We start from the raw sequence: 19,378 nt of genomic DNA, 5'->3' as shown, positions 1-19,378 counted from the left end.
AGCGTCAATTCTTTAATCCTTTTCCCCTTCTATAATCAAGTAATAAAGTCTGTTATCACCTTTCCCGATCTCATAGACTCTACTGCACCTATAGAAAAATCAGCCAATCACAGATCACTAGGTCAAAGGTCCCACTCTCATGTGGCATAGCTTATTGTAACCTGACACCTATTACAAGTAAATTACCACATTTCTAACTTGATGAAAACTTCCCCTGGGCCTGTTGGTCACGCTTGCTACATCCCTGAGGAAATAGTGAGGAGTGGATTACTGTGATATAAGCACATGCCTAAAGGCCCTGTGTCACATATTACTGCTCTTAAACAATTAATTCCAATTTAAGATAACTATCCCCACACTCAATAGAAAAATACACTTTTTATTAAATCCTCAATTCCAACTATTTTCAAAAATATTCAAACTTGAAATAAATACACTAAAAACATGTACAATTTCTTAATTATTATCCAAACTCATAAACAAGTCATAAATAATTGAAATAGATACATCTACCTCTTGAATATAATAGACTGATAAAACAGATTTCTGGCCAAAAAATGTTTAAAAAGTTAGCTTCTTTTCAATTTTTTCCCTATTACACGTTATCAAAATTTCATTATTGAGTTTTTTCAGGCTGTTACTGCTTGAACCTGGCCTGTTGGTAGACGTTTGGCGGCTTCGCTTACATCCCTAGGGCCATCAATAGGTCATTTCTGTCTTCATACAATCAAAAGAAAAAGTCTTTGAATAGACAAATTCAATTTGAGGACGAATGATTACGTGTCCCTTGTGTCAGCTTTAAAGAGGAGCAACAGTTTTGTAAACAAGATTAAAATTATTTCAAAACTACATCATTAGGATGCACCTGTCAAAAAAGTTCAACAGGAATCTTACATTACAAGGAAATTTCCTCAAGATGCACTTACCATGTGCATAAAACACTTATAATGTAAGGGAATGAAAGGAAAAGTTGACATATTTGTTTTGTGGGTCGCTGGAGACTTCCTATGATGGCTTACTCGACTTCGCTATAATCTACCCATTTTCACATCCGCAAATTGAAGTTGAAACTTTTTTCTCCCCAAAATGAGCACCGACATTAAGTTTTTTCCTTACTCCAATTGTACACGCCACATACCAGTTTGACATTCGTCAGAAATATCCTAGACCTAACATCCTTTGACAAAAGGTTGAAACAAAATCTTGTTCAAAATATTATCAATTTCTATTTATACAGTGTTGGCATAAAGTTGACTGTTTTTGCTATTTCTTTCAAAGTGGATTGACAAGCAGGCAAATTAACGTTGTAGTCAGCAGAAAAAGATGCTCGAAAAAAAACAGTCTGGAACCAGTTGTAGCGGTTTATTCTGCCAATAACGATTTGAGCAACAAATTCAAGGCTATTAATTTCATTTTTGTTAAAATCCCCAACACCTGATATGAAGTTAATTACAATGTTCTAGAATAAAAACACTAAGTCTGTCATTGCAAAATCCACATGAAAGATGCATGGCATACCACTCCTTATTAACCCAAACTAAATATATAGTACTCCATCATAAAATATTTCATAATACTGCCCAATTCACCTGCCAATAAAACCACATCCAGCTAGGAAAATATTTATACAAAATTTTTACGAAATATTTCATATCTGTTATAAATTCCCGATTTTTGATATATTCAAGGTATTAAAACATAACACATATTGAAAATATTGAGAGCATATGCTTACAATAATCACTTTTACTTTGAACAATTTTATAAGAATCTTAGAAAATTAATTCTTATCATTCTTCTTTGTATATATCCAAAGTAGGACTCACTATTAGCCTAAAGTCCACAAGAAACTAAGAACTGACAATATTTGTTTGATCTAATAGGCAAATAGATTGTAAATTGTATTAGCTGACACAGCAGGCCAGCGACAAGGGAGTTAGATTTATAAAGCAATACTACAAGACTGACTGCATTTTGAAATTGTTCTATTAAAAGAAATAAACTTCCAGTGGTCATGTACCAATTACTTGGTCCTTATAGCTAGTTATTTGAGTTGCACGACAACTGACGAGATAAAACATAATAGAATAAAAAACTATTCCACGAGTAAAATGCAATGGATTCATTTCAGGAGAAAAAAAACACATGAAAAGATACAACCACTGTCCAATATTGGCCTGAACTTTAGAAGGGTGAGAAAAGCCGAGCAATTCACACTCTCAACTTGTCATATCTCGTAAATTCCCAACACGGAACACTTAGATGGGGAATTTCAGTCTTCACAAGATCAGACAATTTTTTATGACAAAGGTCTTAAGATTTCGTTGTTTGTAACATTCAGAAGTATATTTATCAGATGATAAACAAGGCATCTGTGATAGTTTGACGACAGTTTACTGTACAATTGGCCGACCTCTGCTTTTGAAAGTAGTCCGCTTTGACACGGATCATGTGAAGGTAATTGACAAAACTTGCCTCATGTTCTGTGGAGAAATATTTGTCATTTCTACTTCTTTGACATCCTGGCAATGACATACATGGATGATTTCAGAGATGTTCTTCTCATGCAGCCATCTTTGTATCATTCAGCCGAAATTGTCTTTTGTTTTTTACATTAGAAAAAAACAACCAAATTAAAACAACAGCTCAATAAAAATGAATAATTTCTGAAAGGATCTTGTCCTATATATCATAGTTTCATTTAAACTTAATTCAAAATACAGAAAAACAAAGACAAAATAATAAAAGAAGTTTGAGATTTGTGTTCAGATACATGAAATTCACACACTTGAGGAAGCTAGTTTCTGTACAACTTTCAAACTATTCTTGCAAAAAACATCAATGAAGTAATTAACACCTCATGAAAACATCAACAAAGTAATTTGTGGTTTTACAGAATTTCTAACGCCTGAAAATGATTTTGAATTTCTTTCTGGAATGTTATCCGCACACCACACATACAACCTTGCTCAAACGTTTGAAATGAATTAGAAGCTGTTGTACAGGAACAGTATACTTATTATACCTCGTCAAATCCTTTGATACAGGTAATGGTTAATTATCAGTTCTAAGATCCCATGTGTGAACAGCAATTAACTTCAACAGTTACCAATAAAAACTTGCATTTCGTCTCATCAATATCAAAGACTATTTCATCTCAACTAAGCTATAACAGATACCAACACAACCTCTCATTTGAATAAAAATTGTACTTAAATGAACCACTCTCATTTGCCATGAAAACGGCCTTGAGTGAATTTCAAAACTTAGTGTGTTCACAATAATTAAATTAACAAATATACATAATGAAAATGTAGTGATTGTTCTTTACATTCCAATTTAGTTTGAATTTATTTGTCATAATTTTGTTTATATTTACCAAAATGTTTCTATAGTTTTCTACCATATAGAGTAAACATGTCTACAAGTTCAATATTTGAGAGAACATGATTCACTTCATTTCAGCTGTTCATCACCCCAGCTAATCTTGTGAAGTCCCCCCAGTGTTCATCAACAGTGACAAAGGCAAGCTCTGTAGCAGTTATTTTAATCTGTATTTAATGATAAGCTGATGGTGGGTGATGTTGCGATGGGCAGTTTAGTCTGTTGCTGCAGATGTAGCTGGTGGGTGAGAGATGACAGAGAGAGCACAGAAAGTAGGGGGTGGGGGACGTGCAGGGGGGGGTGGAGGGGGTAATTAGGTCCCCAGTACAAAGAGAAGAATCGCAGATAAAAGAGACGGATGTTCTGTGACCCACTCCGCTTCCACACAAGTTCAAGAATTCCTGGTTTTGAACAAACCCAACTTCCTGTCCCATCCACCAAATACACTGTGGATGCTCCAAGAAGACAGACATTGTGCGAAACTAACCTCACTTCTGCATACACAGGCTCTCTTATCATTACTTCCAATTCTTTTTATTCTGTAAATACATTTTTTTTCTTGTCTCGCTTCAAAGGCACTTGGTATCTCGCAGTTCGTTCCTCTTTACTTTTTAAACAAACTTTGGAGAATTGGTAGTAAGCATGATCAATCTTGAATCAAAACGTTTGTCAGATGTTCCTTGAAGTGGGTGCACCGACTGTCTCTCAAACAAACAATGTTCTTTGTGAGGGGTTCACTCATTGAATCATCACATGCCAGCAAAGTAAGCTATCATTTAACACCTGCATGCAGTCATACTATAACTTGAAACCTTAAACAAGAGAAAAAAACAAATCAACAATAAAATACTCGAGACATAAAAGAACCTTCTTACATACACATTTGCCCAAAATCTTTTAAGTTCTTAAATCTACTTCCCATATAAGCAAAATATAGTTTATGACATAAACCCATCATCTAATGCAGGTCCGAACAAAGAACTGGTTCAAAACTTAGGATCCCAGAAGAATTAATGATATCGTTCATGTGAAAAGCTCATACACTTTAAAAGTTTTATTCTTCATTTTTTTGGGCTCATACATACTTGACCAAGGACAGATAACTCTCACTAACTTCAATAGTTGGTTATCACAAGTTATCTTAATCTCATATTCTGATTTTTTTCAAAGAAGAAATAAGAATGAAATTGTGCTGATTTTTCTCTAACCAAAAGTTGAGAAAGAAACAGCCAAACACTGAAGTTAAAGTGACTTACATAAATGCTTCGAGTTATCCGAGCTTCAACACAACCGAAAATGATAAATAGAAAAGGAATATGAGACCAAGCTTTTAATTCAAGCCGTAAGTACAACACATAAAAGTCTGACCAACATTTTTTGACTGTATTTCAAAATTCCCATCAGACACTGCCGCTTGACTTTTGTAAATTTTTCTGTGACTAAATTGATTTTGTTATGTCATATGTACTTAGCAATTTACAAATTCAGATTTACTGTCTAATAAGTTCTGAAGGCCATCTGTGTCTACATGCTGTACACAGGGAAGTCAACCGTCCAAGGAAGTGATTAAGTGACGGGTGTTAATCAAAAGCCAGCAATAATTGTTATTAAATCCTGTACATAAGGTGAGGATGCATTTGTTTCAATGAGGATGAAGGAGGTACCCTGAAGCAATACCCAGATCAAAGGATCTCGTTCGGGGCAGGAGATGAATGACCACCAGCCTCAACGCCACAAATCAAAGAAAGAGTGAAGCCGCCCAAGCAGAACACTACCTATGATATACCTGATTGTGGTTGACAATGGGTAATTAATTACATCACCTCAACCACTTTGAGGACCCCGCCTCCTACAAGAACATGACCACAACAAAGTGATGGAGATACCTAACCATGTTCGGTGTTGAGGCACAAAGCCATGTGACCTCTCGTTTGATTGATGGTGACCTCAGGTTGTGTTAGTCCACTCCTGGAAACTGCTAATCCTCATCTGGAGGGTGCCCTAATCCTTAATGGCCGATTATGGTAATCTATCTTACCACACACTGGAGGACATAGAGGTGTTGATTGGGACAATGATCATTGACTGAGTAAGAAAGGAATGTTGACTTCTGCTTTGTCCGTCTGCTCAAATGATTGGACGGGGAAGGAAAACTTGTGTCCGTCTGCCCTCAAGATAGGGAGGAGGGAAGAGAAATGTCCGTCTGCCCTTAAGGTGGAGGGGAGCCGTGTTTGATCATGCTACTGTTGCCAGTGTCGTCTGCTTACTACGCTTCGGGGAAGAACCTGCCTGACAAAAGTCAACTTGCTAGCCCTCTTTTGGAGAAAACTTTGTCTTGCTACATGTCCTCTGATGTGATATGGACGAACAACATTCAACACAGGCAGTCAAGAATGTGAACAAACAATACGCCAATCCTTAACCTGTCATAGGTGGAGCTGCTTGCTGTCTCATCTAGGCAAAGGAATCACTGTTGTAGTTGACTGGTTCATCTCCTAGACCAGTATTACAGGAAAACACAGAGCAGGCATGACAGAGATTGTACGAATGATAGATAACTTGGTATATGATGTTCAACGAAACTTGTATTCTTGTTTTGTATTCATTCTTTGTTGACTCAAATCACAAGAATCTTTTTTTTTTAAATATGCCTCTATTCATTCAACCTACCGGGTACCCTCCTAGTGCTGTAATTATTCTGACTCTCCTGTCAAATACAGTATAAATGTCATATCTTGAACAAACAGAGCCTAACTGCAACATTTATTTGGGGAGCCAAATATTAAAGGCCTCATTATGTGTGTGTGTGTGTGTGTGTGTGTGTGTGTGGCTGCTTGTACTAGTCTGGACTAATAGTGCCAAGGTAATTGTTTACCATGAATACCACACAGAGACACAGTATACTGACTCTGAGCCGACCAGTCCTTGATTTAGCCCCTTAATGCCGAGCGCCAGACAGGGTAACAACAAGTATCATCTTTTAACGAATTTGGTATGACACGGCTAGGGATCGAACCCCGGACCTTCCGCTCTCCAGGCGGACGCTCTACCACTAGACCTCGGAGGCAGGTTCGACATTTTGTGGAACATATAAAAAGCAAACTGCCGTTTTGTTTGAATACATACAGGTCCTAACAAAGTTTGAATACCAAGCCATATAATAGATATACACCTCTCAAAGAAAATCACAAAACTACTTTCACATTTGTTCTTTTATCATTTCAGGATTCAAAGTAAAAATATTATTCACAATCCCACAAAGATTAAACTAAATTTCAAAGAGAACAAGATAAAGAAAGATATTTTTCAAAATATATTCTCATTATCTTTTAAATAAAAAGAGAAAAACGATACGGGAGATTTCTATCAGAGACAAGAATGCAGGAATCTCCTTTTTAATGAAATATGACAAGTCTGCATGTTGCAAGCAAAGCAAAATGTTTGGATCTACCCATGTGTAAGGTAATGTGTTTACCAGATCCCTGTTTTATGGCTGCTTCTGAAGAAATCTTTCACCTGTTCTGAGACATTTAACTTTTCAGTGCCCATAGCCTGCTAGGATCATAAACCCTTACCTTAGCGCCATGGCACAACATTAGGGAGATTTTGTGGCCTTCGGAATGTTAATATTTTGTTAGTTTTTTGCAAGGTTTCAGGGGTCGTTAACCCTTGATTGGCAATGAACTGGTCAATAAGAGATGAAGATGGCAATTAAATTGATCTATGTTTGTAGCTGTAAAGCTAATCCAAAGTTGTTATGTACTTGTAATTAATAAAACTAAAGGAATAATATTTGATGGGGCTAGGTGATGATGGCCACTAAGCCCCTCCTGCTACCAGTCATAATCTGATTGATATATAGGAAGTAGTTAGGAACATATCACCTCCTTCCTAATCTAACGTGTGAATTTTTCAAAATATATAGCTCTTCCTCCATTAAGCCCTTCCTTATTTATAAGTTATTACCAGCAGCTAGTATATGTTAGTTTTGCAATTATATAAATATACATCAATGAATAACAAATGTTACAATTACAACACTTTGTATTTAAAAAACCTCAATTATCAATACATAAAAAAACTATAAAAAAAGAATTGCAAAACAAAATTTAATAATGCAATATTTAGTAAATGAATAAAACTCAATTATTACACAAAGAGCTAAAAGATTAATACTATTAAACAATTACCAAAATATGTTATATCCTATGTCCTATATAAAATTACAAAAAAATACCCAAATAATTTTTACAATTACAATGTTTAGTAAATTAACAAATCTCAATTATTAATGTGCATATAAATTCATAAACTTAATACAGTTAAAGTACTTAATACATAAACTATTAAAGTTCAATAATACATGCAAACATAGATAATAAAAATCTTATATATATATGTTTTCAATAATAACGTCATAAAACATGGTCATTTATATATTGTTTTCCTCATGACTAATATTAATGACTGCTTCAGTTGGCATTGAGCCAAACTCATCTCCTTCTCAGCTTCATCTGATGGAGTTGACTATGGGAGAGCTGTTATCTAGGTAACCTAAAGTCACTCTTGGGAGGAGAATAATTCCTCATCAAAGACACTTGACAAGACCTACTCATTTCTACAATAATCTTTCACCATCATACACCGATGTGTATTTTCTGATCAATTTCTTGCAGAAAGAGATCAAATACAATCGAAACAAAAACATGATGCAATGCCTTTTATTAACTCTTAGAAATCTAAGGAGAAATACTCAGACATTTTCTGGTTGTTTCTGTCTAAATTTTATTGTCTGATATTCATATCAGGGCCCATTGCGATTTACATAACAGCCCTCATCATGATTTTTAAGAAATTTGGTCAAAGACCTCTGAAAAATATTCATTGGTCATCAAAACAACTAATCCCTTATTTAATTACATCTGCCCATATTAAGGGCCGATGTCAGTTACATAGTAGCCCTCATCATGGATATCAATCAATATAAAACATCAGCATTAAATCATCCAGAAAAGGGTCAAGAAGATTTGAATATCAGCCCTTATCATGGACATATTTATTAATTCTTATGAGATGAACAGCTTTATGACGATCCCTGTATTCTACTAGAGTAAGGCTGGCTGCCATATTGGTCATAATTGTCATGCTGACAATGAACTTGAAGACCAAATAAAGTATTATGCATGCCGTTCCTCCGAGCGAGCACTTGCTCTCCAAGTCCTGGTACAAGCTAAACCCCCGTTTGACATGCTTGAGGGAACCCTACTCTATATTGTGTCGTAAAACGGAAGCGGGCCGAAAGTGTTGCGATCATCTTGACAGCCGAGTTTCGATTCCTTCACATGACTGAGCGTAAGTCACATGTTTATAACAGACTGGATAATGTTTGTTGTTGTACCGATCCCGCAAATTTATTTTCAAAGCAGTAAAAGACGCTTGGTTAAGAAAAGATTTTTTGACAACTTTCCATTCACCATCAACGTCCAGTCTGCATCCAAAGTTTCTTGTTATAAAATCACTTACGATCTGAAATTACATCAATGTTTGTTTTGTCATGGTTTCAAATAAACTACTTTTACAACCAACTGCCTTCGTTACCAACAATAAAACTATCGTAAAATCACTAGAAACCTGATTCATACAGCAAAGATGTTTTTATCGGGCTGAAGATTCATCTTGGGTAAATATTTCGCTCAAACCTCTGTCTACACAATGATTTTTGGAGCAGGAAGGAAGTCGGATGAAACGTGATCTGGACATTCCCACAAATAAAGGCAACAACTACCAGATAAGATGCTATAACGATTCCGGAATTGGTCCAGTCTATAAACAAGTGATGTAGTTTATTACACAAGACAAAAGCATGTGGATGAGATCACTATATTTCTCTAATAGAAGCAAGATGGCTGAATCTGAAGTGTGTAAGAGGAGTACCAACCTAGCTGTAGACATGTTGCAACAATCGTGTGATTGTGGTGCTGTTTAAACTGAAGTGCCTTTCTGTCCAGTTAACCCTCATTGCTGGATAATCAGCATCAGATGAACACTGGGAGGAGGGAGGGGGAGGGGGAAGAGGGGGAGAGGAGGGGAGAGGTGAGAGATTAACTGGAACTTGGTCTCGTTAGCTGTAGTATCCTCTTAATGACCTCCAGGTGATACCGGAGTCGGGAAGTTCAAACAATTAGATTTATTTTGAGGGAATGAGTTTAGGAACAACATTCAAACAATGCTCGTCTGTAAGCCAGGGAGATAGTTTAATGCGGGCTTTGTATTTCAGTAAAATCATGGCACATCAGTTGAATGATGGATGAAAGCCCAAAGTGAAGCAGGTTGCTGATGAGTCCAACTGAGTGACAGACTCATGATGCTGATGTGCCAGGGATCATAAGTGGAACCAATCAGGGAATCTGACACCCTTCTAGTGATCCAGATATGGGGAGAGATTCAACACAGCGTAGCAAGCAGTGGCCATTACAATTACAATGTTCCTTCAGACGATGTATGGTACAGAAATCTCCCCCCCAACATCCACCCCAATAGGATGAAACAATCATCAATAACACCAGTCAGTGTTTGAGAGCAGAAACAGTGCCTTGTGTATACAACATCATATCCATCTGTCAACCAATGACAGCCAGGCCTGAACTGAAGACCAGACAATGACGGACAGACCATGACAGACAGACCATGACAGACAGGCAGAAACAGAAGAAAGAACCTACATGTTATCTGATCTGATAGTGTTTACCGGAATCTGATGCAGAGGAGACAAACACATAGCCACATTCAACTAGTGGCATCATCCTACTTATTAGTGCCCCTAGTGGCATCATCCTGTTTGTTAGTGCCCCTAGCGGCATCATCCTGTTTGTTAGTGCCCCTAGCGGCATCATCCTGTTTGTTAGTGCCCCTAGTGGCATCATCCTGTTTGTTAGTGCCACTAGTGGCATCATCCTGTTTGTTAGTGCCCCTAGTGGCATCATCCTACTTATTAGTGCCCCTAGTGGCATCATCCTGTTTGTTAGTGCCCCTAGTGGCATCATCCTGTTTGTTAGTGCCCCTAGTGGCATCATCCTGTTTGTTAGTGCCCCTAGTGGCATCATCCTGTTTGTTAGTGCCCCTAGTGGCATCATCCTGTTTGTTAGTGCCCCTAGTGGCATCATCTTGTTTTTTAGTGCCCCTAGTAGCATCATCCTATTTGTTAGTGCCCCTAGTGGCATCATCCTACTTATTAGTGCCCCTAGTGGCATCATCCTGTTTGGTAGTGCCCCTAGTGGCATCATCCTATTTATTAGTGCCCCTAGCGGCATCATCCTGTTTGGTAGTGCCCCTAGTGGCATCATCCTGTTTATTAGTGCCCCTAGTGGCATCATCCTATTTATTAGTGCCCCTAGCGGCATCATCCTGTTTGGTAGTGCCCCTAGCAGCATCATCCTATTTATTAGTGCCCCTAGTGGCATCATCCTGTTTGGTAGTGCCCCTAGTGGCATGATCGTGTTTGGAAATCCCCCTCCAGAGCAGACTCTGTACCAGAGTTGGGTTCATTATCCAGCAATGTCATATTGTGACTATGGATGGTTTCTAATTGTATTCTGTAAGTAAGTTTGAAGATGAAGGCAATTAACTTCAAGTCTTGACGCTCTTGCACATTGAGTAGCACAAGACAGGCGTGAAATGGTTTTGTCCTATACCAGTCCAGACAGTAGGCTATTCTAACTCAAGTGACAGGCCCAAGTGACAGATTATAATGGAGTTTTTCACCAGCTGAAGGGCTTATCTGCCCTTCTCCAAGGGGCAATAAAGCCTCTGTCCACAGGGGGCAGTCTTATCAAGCTAATTAACGTCATTAAGACAATCGGACAGAGACCAAACGGCCTTTCAGTGGTCGCCTAGTATACAAAATACAGCCAAGTCAATTGTGAACCACTCTGGGCCAGGCTATGAAGTTCAGGCATCCTCCCTGACAGTTATTACACAGATAAATGGTAATTAAACCAAGCCATAATCAGGCCTTAATGCTTTAATATTTTCTTGAAGAAAGGGAATTATTTTCTTCAATAATCAACACAACAGGGTGCCCCCTTATCAAAATAGAAATCAGCATTCACAGAACCCCCCTGTAACCTATAACAGAGGCCAGCCTGCATCAATTAGAGATAAATAATACAGAGGCGAGGCCATCATAGATATTTCCCAGACATGCCGTTTTTATCTCCTTCAATATCATAGCCAAAACCGGATATAAAACATGCTTTTTTCAGGAACAGGCTACTGTTAAAAAAATGTTTCTGTTGCTGGAGTTCCTTTGAAACTGATGCAACCATATTGTTTAATTTGTGTTGTTCATGAGATATAACATACATACCCCTACAGCTTTTAAAAAACAATATCAAGTAAATATGTATCCAATTTTCTTGTTGCCAGGAATTCAAGATGTGACTAAAAATGTTTATGAATTATACATTTCCAAATTTTTTTAGCTGATATTTCTTTTCATGCTTTATCTAATCATGAAAATTGAAATTTCAAATTTTCCTTATTTCAACGTTATTCAAAATATGATTTATTAAGTTTAACTATGTTATAGTTATGAAAACCTAAATTTGTAACTTTCCATATCAAAAGATAACATTTCTTATTCAATTTAAGTTACAAACAGTTGAGCATAACATCTGGGTTTTTTTCTGCTCCTAAAATTGTTTGCCAAGGAAAACACCCATACTACATATCCGCCTAGCAACGAAAACAGGATATGATCAAACATAAACTACGGGTAAACCTCATCACTAACATCTACTGAGCTAAATACAAACATTTTCAAAAACAATTTCTACCACAATTCAACCAGAAATCACCCTCCATTCCTTGCATTAGTGAAAAAATCACAACTGATTTATTTGGTGTGGTTTAAACCTATTCTTGTGTTCAAACGGAAAAGTCTATTTCTCCAATGACAAGGAGAAGTCGTGCCGAGTCTCCACCCAGTCACCAATTACAGTCAGCGGTTCCTTCTAGGGAGCGTCAAATGAGGGCCAAACTACGATGTCTGTCACTCTGCTAGTAACAGTTTGTATTCTTCCAAAACAATAAAAAACAAACAATCTTTATGGCCTCAAGTGGCATTTTTTACATCCCACTTAATCAATTTTCAGGTCTTATTACGGCCTGATGAGAGACCGGATACAACGTAATAAGGGTACTTCCACACAATAACACCATCTTTGATAACAAATAAAGTATGGCTTTGGTTTCCTGGTAAATTTCAAACTTTCCCAGGGGTGTATAGAAATTCAAACTCCGCTGTACAATTAAGTTGAAGTAAAAAATAAACTTGTCATTGTTGACTTCATGAAACCAAATTTGGACCATAATTTCATTATAGAATCTAACATTGCTTGTGTTATGTTCTGAAGGACATAGACACATCATTGTCCAACATTTCTGTTGGGGCTGGGGTTTTAGTTTCAGGTTGATGTTGGAGTTGGAGTTGGAGTTGAAGATCTGGGTTGCTGTTGGGGCTGGGGTTTGAGGTTGAGTTGATGTTGGAGTTGGAGTTTAAGATCGGGGTTGCTGTTGGGGCTGGGGTTTTAGGTTGGGTTGATGTTGGAGTTTAAGATCGGGGTTGCTGTTGGGGCTTGGGTTTGAGGTTGGGTTGATGTTGGAGTTGGAGTTTAAGGTCGGGGTTGCTGTTGGGGCGGGGGTTAAAGGTTGGGTTGATGTTGGAGCTGGAGTTTAAGACCGGGGTTGCTGTTGGGGCTGGGGTTAAAGGTTGAAGTTGGTGCAACAGGTGTGGGGTTTGAGGTTGGGTTGATGTTGGAGTTGGAGTTTAAGATTGGGGTTGCTGTTGGGGCTGGGGTTAAAGTTTGGGTTGATGTTGGAGCTGGAGTTTAAGATTGGGGTTGCTGTTGGGGCTGGGGTTAAAGGTTGAAGTTGGTGCAACAGGTGTGGGGTTTGAGGTTGGGTTGATGTTGGAGTTGGAGTTTAAGATTGGGGTTGCTGTTGGGGCTGGGGTTAAAGGTTGGGTTGATGTTGGAGCTGGAGTTTAAGATTGGGGTTGCTGTTGGGGCTGGGGTTAAAGGTTGAAGTTGGTGCAACAGGTGTGGGGTTTGAGGTTGGGTTGATGTTGGAGTTGGAGTTTAAGATTGGGTATACTGTTCGGGTTGGGGTTTGAGGTTGAAGTTGCCATTGGGTGTGGGATTTAGGGGTTTAGAGGTTGGGGTTCATGTTGGAGTTGGGGTTTGGGGTGTAGTTGATGTGATGATGTTTCTGTTTACCATTACTAAAACAACCAAGCCATGGCCACTGGCTCCTTGACTGACTCCTCTTTATAGAACCCCTGAAGGACGTGTCAGCATGGCTACATGACCATCTCAGTATACAGTCTAAGCCACCGCTCATGTCTAGGCTGACCACAAGTCGCGCATTACCATGCATTGTACTGTGACAAGGGACAAAGTACTAGGCCTGATGATGATGATGATGATGATGATGATGATGATGATGAAAAATGCTAACAATGCAAAATGAAGTTGTCATCAATTCACGGGGATGATGAGGATGTATCTCGCTAATGCTTACCTTGCAGTCCGAAGCCGTCACCAGGGGGAGCTGGGTGGCCCTGAAACACAAGAGACATGTTAATAATAATAATAATAATAATAATAATAATAATAATAATAATAATAATTGTAATGGTAATACTAGCGCTAACAACAATGATAATAAACAAACAGAAAAACAATTAAAAGGGAAAATATGAGTAAAGACATATTAAGTGTAAATCATATTAAGGAATTGCAAAACAAAACATTCTTTGAATACTTAAAATCCACTAATGTCATTGTATGCGAGTCACCGAAAAAGTTCATCTACATTTCCACAATAAATAAGAAAAAGTTGAGCAAACTCCCTAGGATAGCAAAATGTCTGCTGACAAGTCGGCCCAGGAATCTTCCATTTCTGATCAACAAATAAATGATGAGTTTTTTTAACTTCTAAATCTCTACATGCATAGTGTCATATTTCTCTATTACGCTTTCAAAATCAAAATATAGCTGTTGAAATTATGCCTATCGTGAGGAAATTATGCCTACCAAAAGACATAGTTTTTGCTCTCGGATTGTTTGGTTTTAGATGTGAGAAGATAAGAACCAGTTAAGATCAAAGTCATCTACTGGTGCTTCTGTGAGAGGAAATTCCCACATAATTTATGTTTCTGGTGGAGCATATAGGGAAGAAGATAACGCATTTACAATCCTCAAAACAAAACTTGTCCTTGGCTTTGTTGCCACTAGAACCATCTAACAGGCAGGAAATCATATTTTTTGTCCATTAAGACCTCCTGTTACAGATTAGGCTTTTAATTGACTTAAGGTGCCGTCATCATGCAAGGACGATGGCGCTTGTGTCCGTGACAGACATACAATCGCAACATAGGATGGTTCGCCACGTTCGTAGTCAACTTGTGGTTGTGTTGCAACTTTGGCCACAAGAGACAAAGAAAGAAGTTCAGAACGCATTCCCCGACCCCTGCATGGTGGCTTTTGGTTTGAATCTTCTTTTCATTTTCTTGTCATTTGTGGGTGCTTAATGGTGATCCATATCTGCTAAGAGCAAGGCTCTGTCTGCATCGGTATGTGACATGCGCCTTTCCTCCCCATTAGCATCTATCACTTTTCGGGATACTTGGACCGACACTTTCAATGGCAAAAATCCATAGTAGCCCCCCAAGAAAATGGTCTCTGATGAAAGGAAATAAAGGCGCCATCTGGTGCAGGAAATGGGATGGAGGCACAGACTTTCTACGACGCAAACAACAATTGTCAAATTCGCAATTGTTGGCCCTATTTCCATTAGGCATTTGTTAAGGGCTCCTCTTCCAGAAGTCGCTATCTTTTCAATGTGTCACACGTTTCAATCTTGACTGTTGCCGCTTTTTATGTCTGTGCGTTTCTGTATTATGATAAGAATGCTCAGCATCAAGTTTGGACAAATGAAATTAGACTACCTTCAAACATTAGCAAGCAAAGAATCACAACATCCCCCAGTCCAGCTACAAACAGACGTGGCCCCCACTCCATCATCGCGGACTCTCCTCTCACCAAGCACCCAACATCATCTAACCACCAACTTAAAACCAACCTAACAAAAGTTGGAGCCAATAAATGTCACTGAGTGGATCATGTCAGTTGAAGGTGGTTCCAATCCGCAGGGCAGTAACCGATTCCCAAGTTCCTGGTTTCCCACTGTCATGACAACCCCCATCAGTAGGAGATGTAGTCTATGAATACTTCTACTACATAACACACAATTACCAATGTTATTACTACATCTGTCACAAGAAAGAGAGTCATGATCAAAAAAAAAGGTTCTTGTTCTTAAGATGCAATAAAATGTCTCCAATAATCACCCGACTTTCCTGTGTTCTTGAAGAAGTTTCCAAACTATTTTCCTTATTTTCTCAAAGCTATGTTGGAGATTTTGATTTTTTCAAGAGCAACCATGTTTGTCATATTAGTATTTTTATATCAGGAGTTTCCCTGGCATCTGCAGTTCTGAAGAACAGCTGAACAGCTGTGTGACAGAGAATTGTATTTTCACCAATACCAATGTCCATTGGATTCAATATTTTTATCATATTTTCACCGATACCAATGTCCATTGGATTCAATATTTTTATCACACCATAAGCAAAATTTTAATAAGAAGTGTAAAAACTAGAGAAAACACTGAACAGATGCTTTCATATAGACAAGCATGAAAATAGATTTAAAGAAGACACATATTCAAACCTAATCCAAACATGTGACAGACTTGATATCACTTGAGACAATCAGACCCATTAAATACAGGTTCAGGAAAAAACTGTTATTCTGTTTAAAATTATTTGGAAAAGACTATGAATTGTAATTATTTAATTTCTTATATGAACTCAATGAAGAGTATAGTGAGTGAGTGTGAGTGAGTTGGGTTTACGCCACTTTTAACAGTATCCCAGTTATATCACGGCATGTCAGCTTAATGTGGGAGGAAAGCCCGAAGTGATGCAGGTCTCAGACGTTTACCACTTCAGTGAAACCCACAAGAACGGGTATGGTGCTGACAAACCCAGAAACATAATCGGGGTGAACCGGGATTCAAACCCACAATCATAGGTTTCTGGCGTACCCAAGGAACGCAACTCTGTTCAGCGAATCGCGGCGCCTTAGACGACTGGGCCACCCGTGCCCCCAAAGAGTATTGTCCTGATACACATACCATATTGAAGGCAATACACCTTGTCTTCAGACAATCGATGACATAATAAACCTAGATTAAATCTCTGTATCATTTTTAAGAAAGGAATAAGTCAGGTTTATCCTTTTAGTGTCAACCTAAATTCACAGAACACGAAAGAGGCTCAATATAAAAGTATTCTCATAATATGTTGCGTCAACAGGTATGACATACATCCACTTCATTTTTAAGCACTTTACAAAAGCTAAAGGGAGAACGATTGAGTTAATGTACATCCCTTAAACTCCCCCCGTACTAATTGTATTAATCAGGGTTGAGAAATATATAAGGATACTAGCATCGTAGTTGAGACGATTACATCATTCAAGACATTACCACTGATTGACAGATTTCCCTGGAACAATTACCCATTCGGAACCCTACAAGACAACTCTCCCACAAACATAATGGAACACCAGGTCATTGGGAGTTTCGGCTGAAAGCTCCATTTCTGTGTGGAGAACATTAGACAACAAACGAAGATTCTGTCAGTCAGACCAAAATGGACCACAATCAATGATTTTCCACCATTAATTCCAGATTTCTTTTGGTCTTTACTAATGGATGCAAGCTGGTTGAAGACTGTACATGCTTCCAAGCCATTGCAAACCCCGTCAGCCCAAAAAGAAATTCTAACCACCATGAAAATGAGTCTTGGAAGTTCTAAAGCAAATTTTCTAGGAATTATTCCACTATTTAGGTATTATAGTCGAATCAGAGATTGAGTAGCCACAAGACTTCACACAAATAACTTGGAGAAGTCCGAACTATTCTCTATTCCAGACAACTTCCTGATTCTATGTGGATAGTACCGTTGCATGTAAACCCCCCTTTTTACACTAAGCCCCCAATTGTTCAAGCCAAAAATGAGTAAAAGAGTTTTCAAATTTGCTTGGTGAACCCCCTATGGCCTATTATTAAAGGGTGAAAATGAGTTCTTTGAAGTCAGCCATTTGCCCAGTTTGACAGAAGCTCAGAGAGAGATTAGTATTGTATGCATAACCAGCTAAGAACATAAAACCCTAAACTTGACAATTCTTCTAAGGAACACTCATTATCTAGGCAAGAATGCACACTTCTGCTAATGAAGGACACATGTTTACAATGAGATGGCAGCAGGAGAGGTTTACCCGGCTAGAGAACTTGGGCAAAATGTATTGTAATAGATCATATCCTGTTTTTGTGGGAACTAACCTGGTCCAGATGGAGACTATATGCTGCTGGCTTTCTCACTACAGCTTCCACTTTTTACTAGCTCCAGGAGATTTATTCATCCCAAAGGAAGTTAATTATACAAAACTTTTAAAACAGCAAAAACGACCAAGGAGGAGGTCAAAGGTTGCACTTTGAAAACTTCAGAAAATTCAGGAGCTATTAGAAAAAGAATCATATGATCTGCTTAATAACTTGATGAAGTTGGAATGATGTTTTTCAGTTTATGTTGATTGTTGTGTTAATTGTTTGTTAAATATTTTAATGATGATATTCAATATTGTACTGTTTGAAGTGGAGTGACAATAGCTTGTTTTTTTCCTTTGTGAGACTTGACGGGACTTGATTAGCATTGTGATGGACTCCATCTAGACTTTTACCATCACAACCTACTAAAAGCAGTATCTAACACCTTATTCACTTATTCACCCCATGCCTCATTCAACCTGCTCACCAAAACATTCATTGACTCACACCCAAGCAAAGACTCATCCACCCACTCACTCCCACACAGCAACTTGCTCAATCATCCATCTGTCCCACTCACTCACACTCAACCACTCACTCACTAACTCACTCACTCACTCCCACACAGCAACTCAACCACTCACTCATCTGTCCAACTCACTCACTCACTCACTCACTCACTCCCACACAGCAACTCGCTCAATCACCCATCTGTCCCACTCACTCACCCACTCACTCACTCACTCACGCCCACCCACCCAATCAATCACCCATCAGTCCACTCATTCACATCACACCAACTTATTCCCTCACACACACCAACCCATAGTCCTGCACCATGACTGTGGAATATATTTATTTTATGAAAACAAAATATAGATCTAAATATATATACAAAAGTCTAACCAGCTCTATTCCACAGCATCAGGAAAATTATTTGTTTTAATTTTAAAGGAGAGCAATGTATTGTGTAATAAAAGATTTCACAGACTATATGTTAGTCTAACCAACCCACTCAATCATCTATCCACCCACCAACCCAATCACTCACTCACTCATCTATCCACCCACCCACCCACTCAATCACCTAACTACCCACCAAGTCAATCACTAACACACTCACCCACTCACTCAATCACCCTACCACCCACTCTGTCACCCACACACCCACCCAGTCACCCTACTACCCACCCAGTCACCCTACTACCCACTCAGTCACCCTACTACCCACTCATTCCCTCCCACCCACCCACTCATTCCCTCCCACCCACCCACTCATTCTGTCCCACACACCCACTCATTCCGTCCCACGCACCCACTCATTCCCTCCCAACCAATCACACTCATTCACTTAACAAGGGTTTTTCTGTTGTCTACAACACACTGCCCATATTGTTGTCATATACTTCTCTCCTAAAACTGCTGTAGTCACGATATGGCTGAAACGCTGACTCTCCTGTCATCCTCTTGCAACAAGAAACTCCTCATCATCATCAGAGAATCACCAAAATAAACAATAACACTAGGAATATAGGGCAAG

General features: G+C 38.5%; 1 protein-coding gene across 7 annotated transcripts in view; it reads right to left on the bottom strand.

Annotated features, from left to right (window-relative positions):
• The window catches only part of LOC139466724 (transcription factor SOX-13-like), a 247,890-nt gene that overhangs the window by 26,945 nt on the left and 201,567 nt on the right, over window positions 1-19,378 (bottom strand). For all 7 annotated transcript variants that reach the window (XM_071248378.1, XM_071248381.1, XM_071248376.1 and 4 more), the window contains one exon: window positions 13,963-14,002. In XM_071248378.1, coding sequence (XP_071104479.1) covers window positions 13,963-14,002 — 40 coding nt within the window. The remainder of the gene's footprint in view (window positions 1-13,962; window positions 14,003-19,378) is intronic.

The sequence above is a fragment of the Haliotis cracherodii genome, unplaced genomic scaffold, assembly GCF_022045235.1.
Source record: "Haliotis cracherodii isolate W230 unplaced genomic scaffold, xgHalCrac1.p SCAF_19, whole genome shotgun sequence".
In the NCBI taxonomy this organism is placed as follows: Eukaryota; Metazoa; Mollusca; class Gastropoda; order Lepetellida; family Haliotidae; genus Haliotis; species Haliotis cracherodii.
This window is presented reverse-complemented; position numbering and strand designations above follow the sequence as displayed.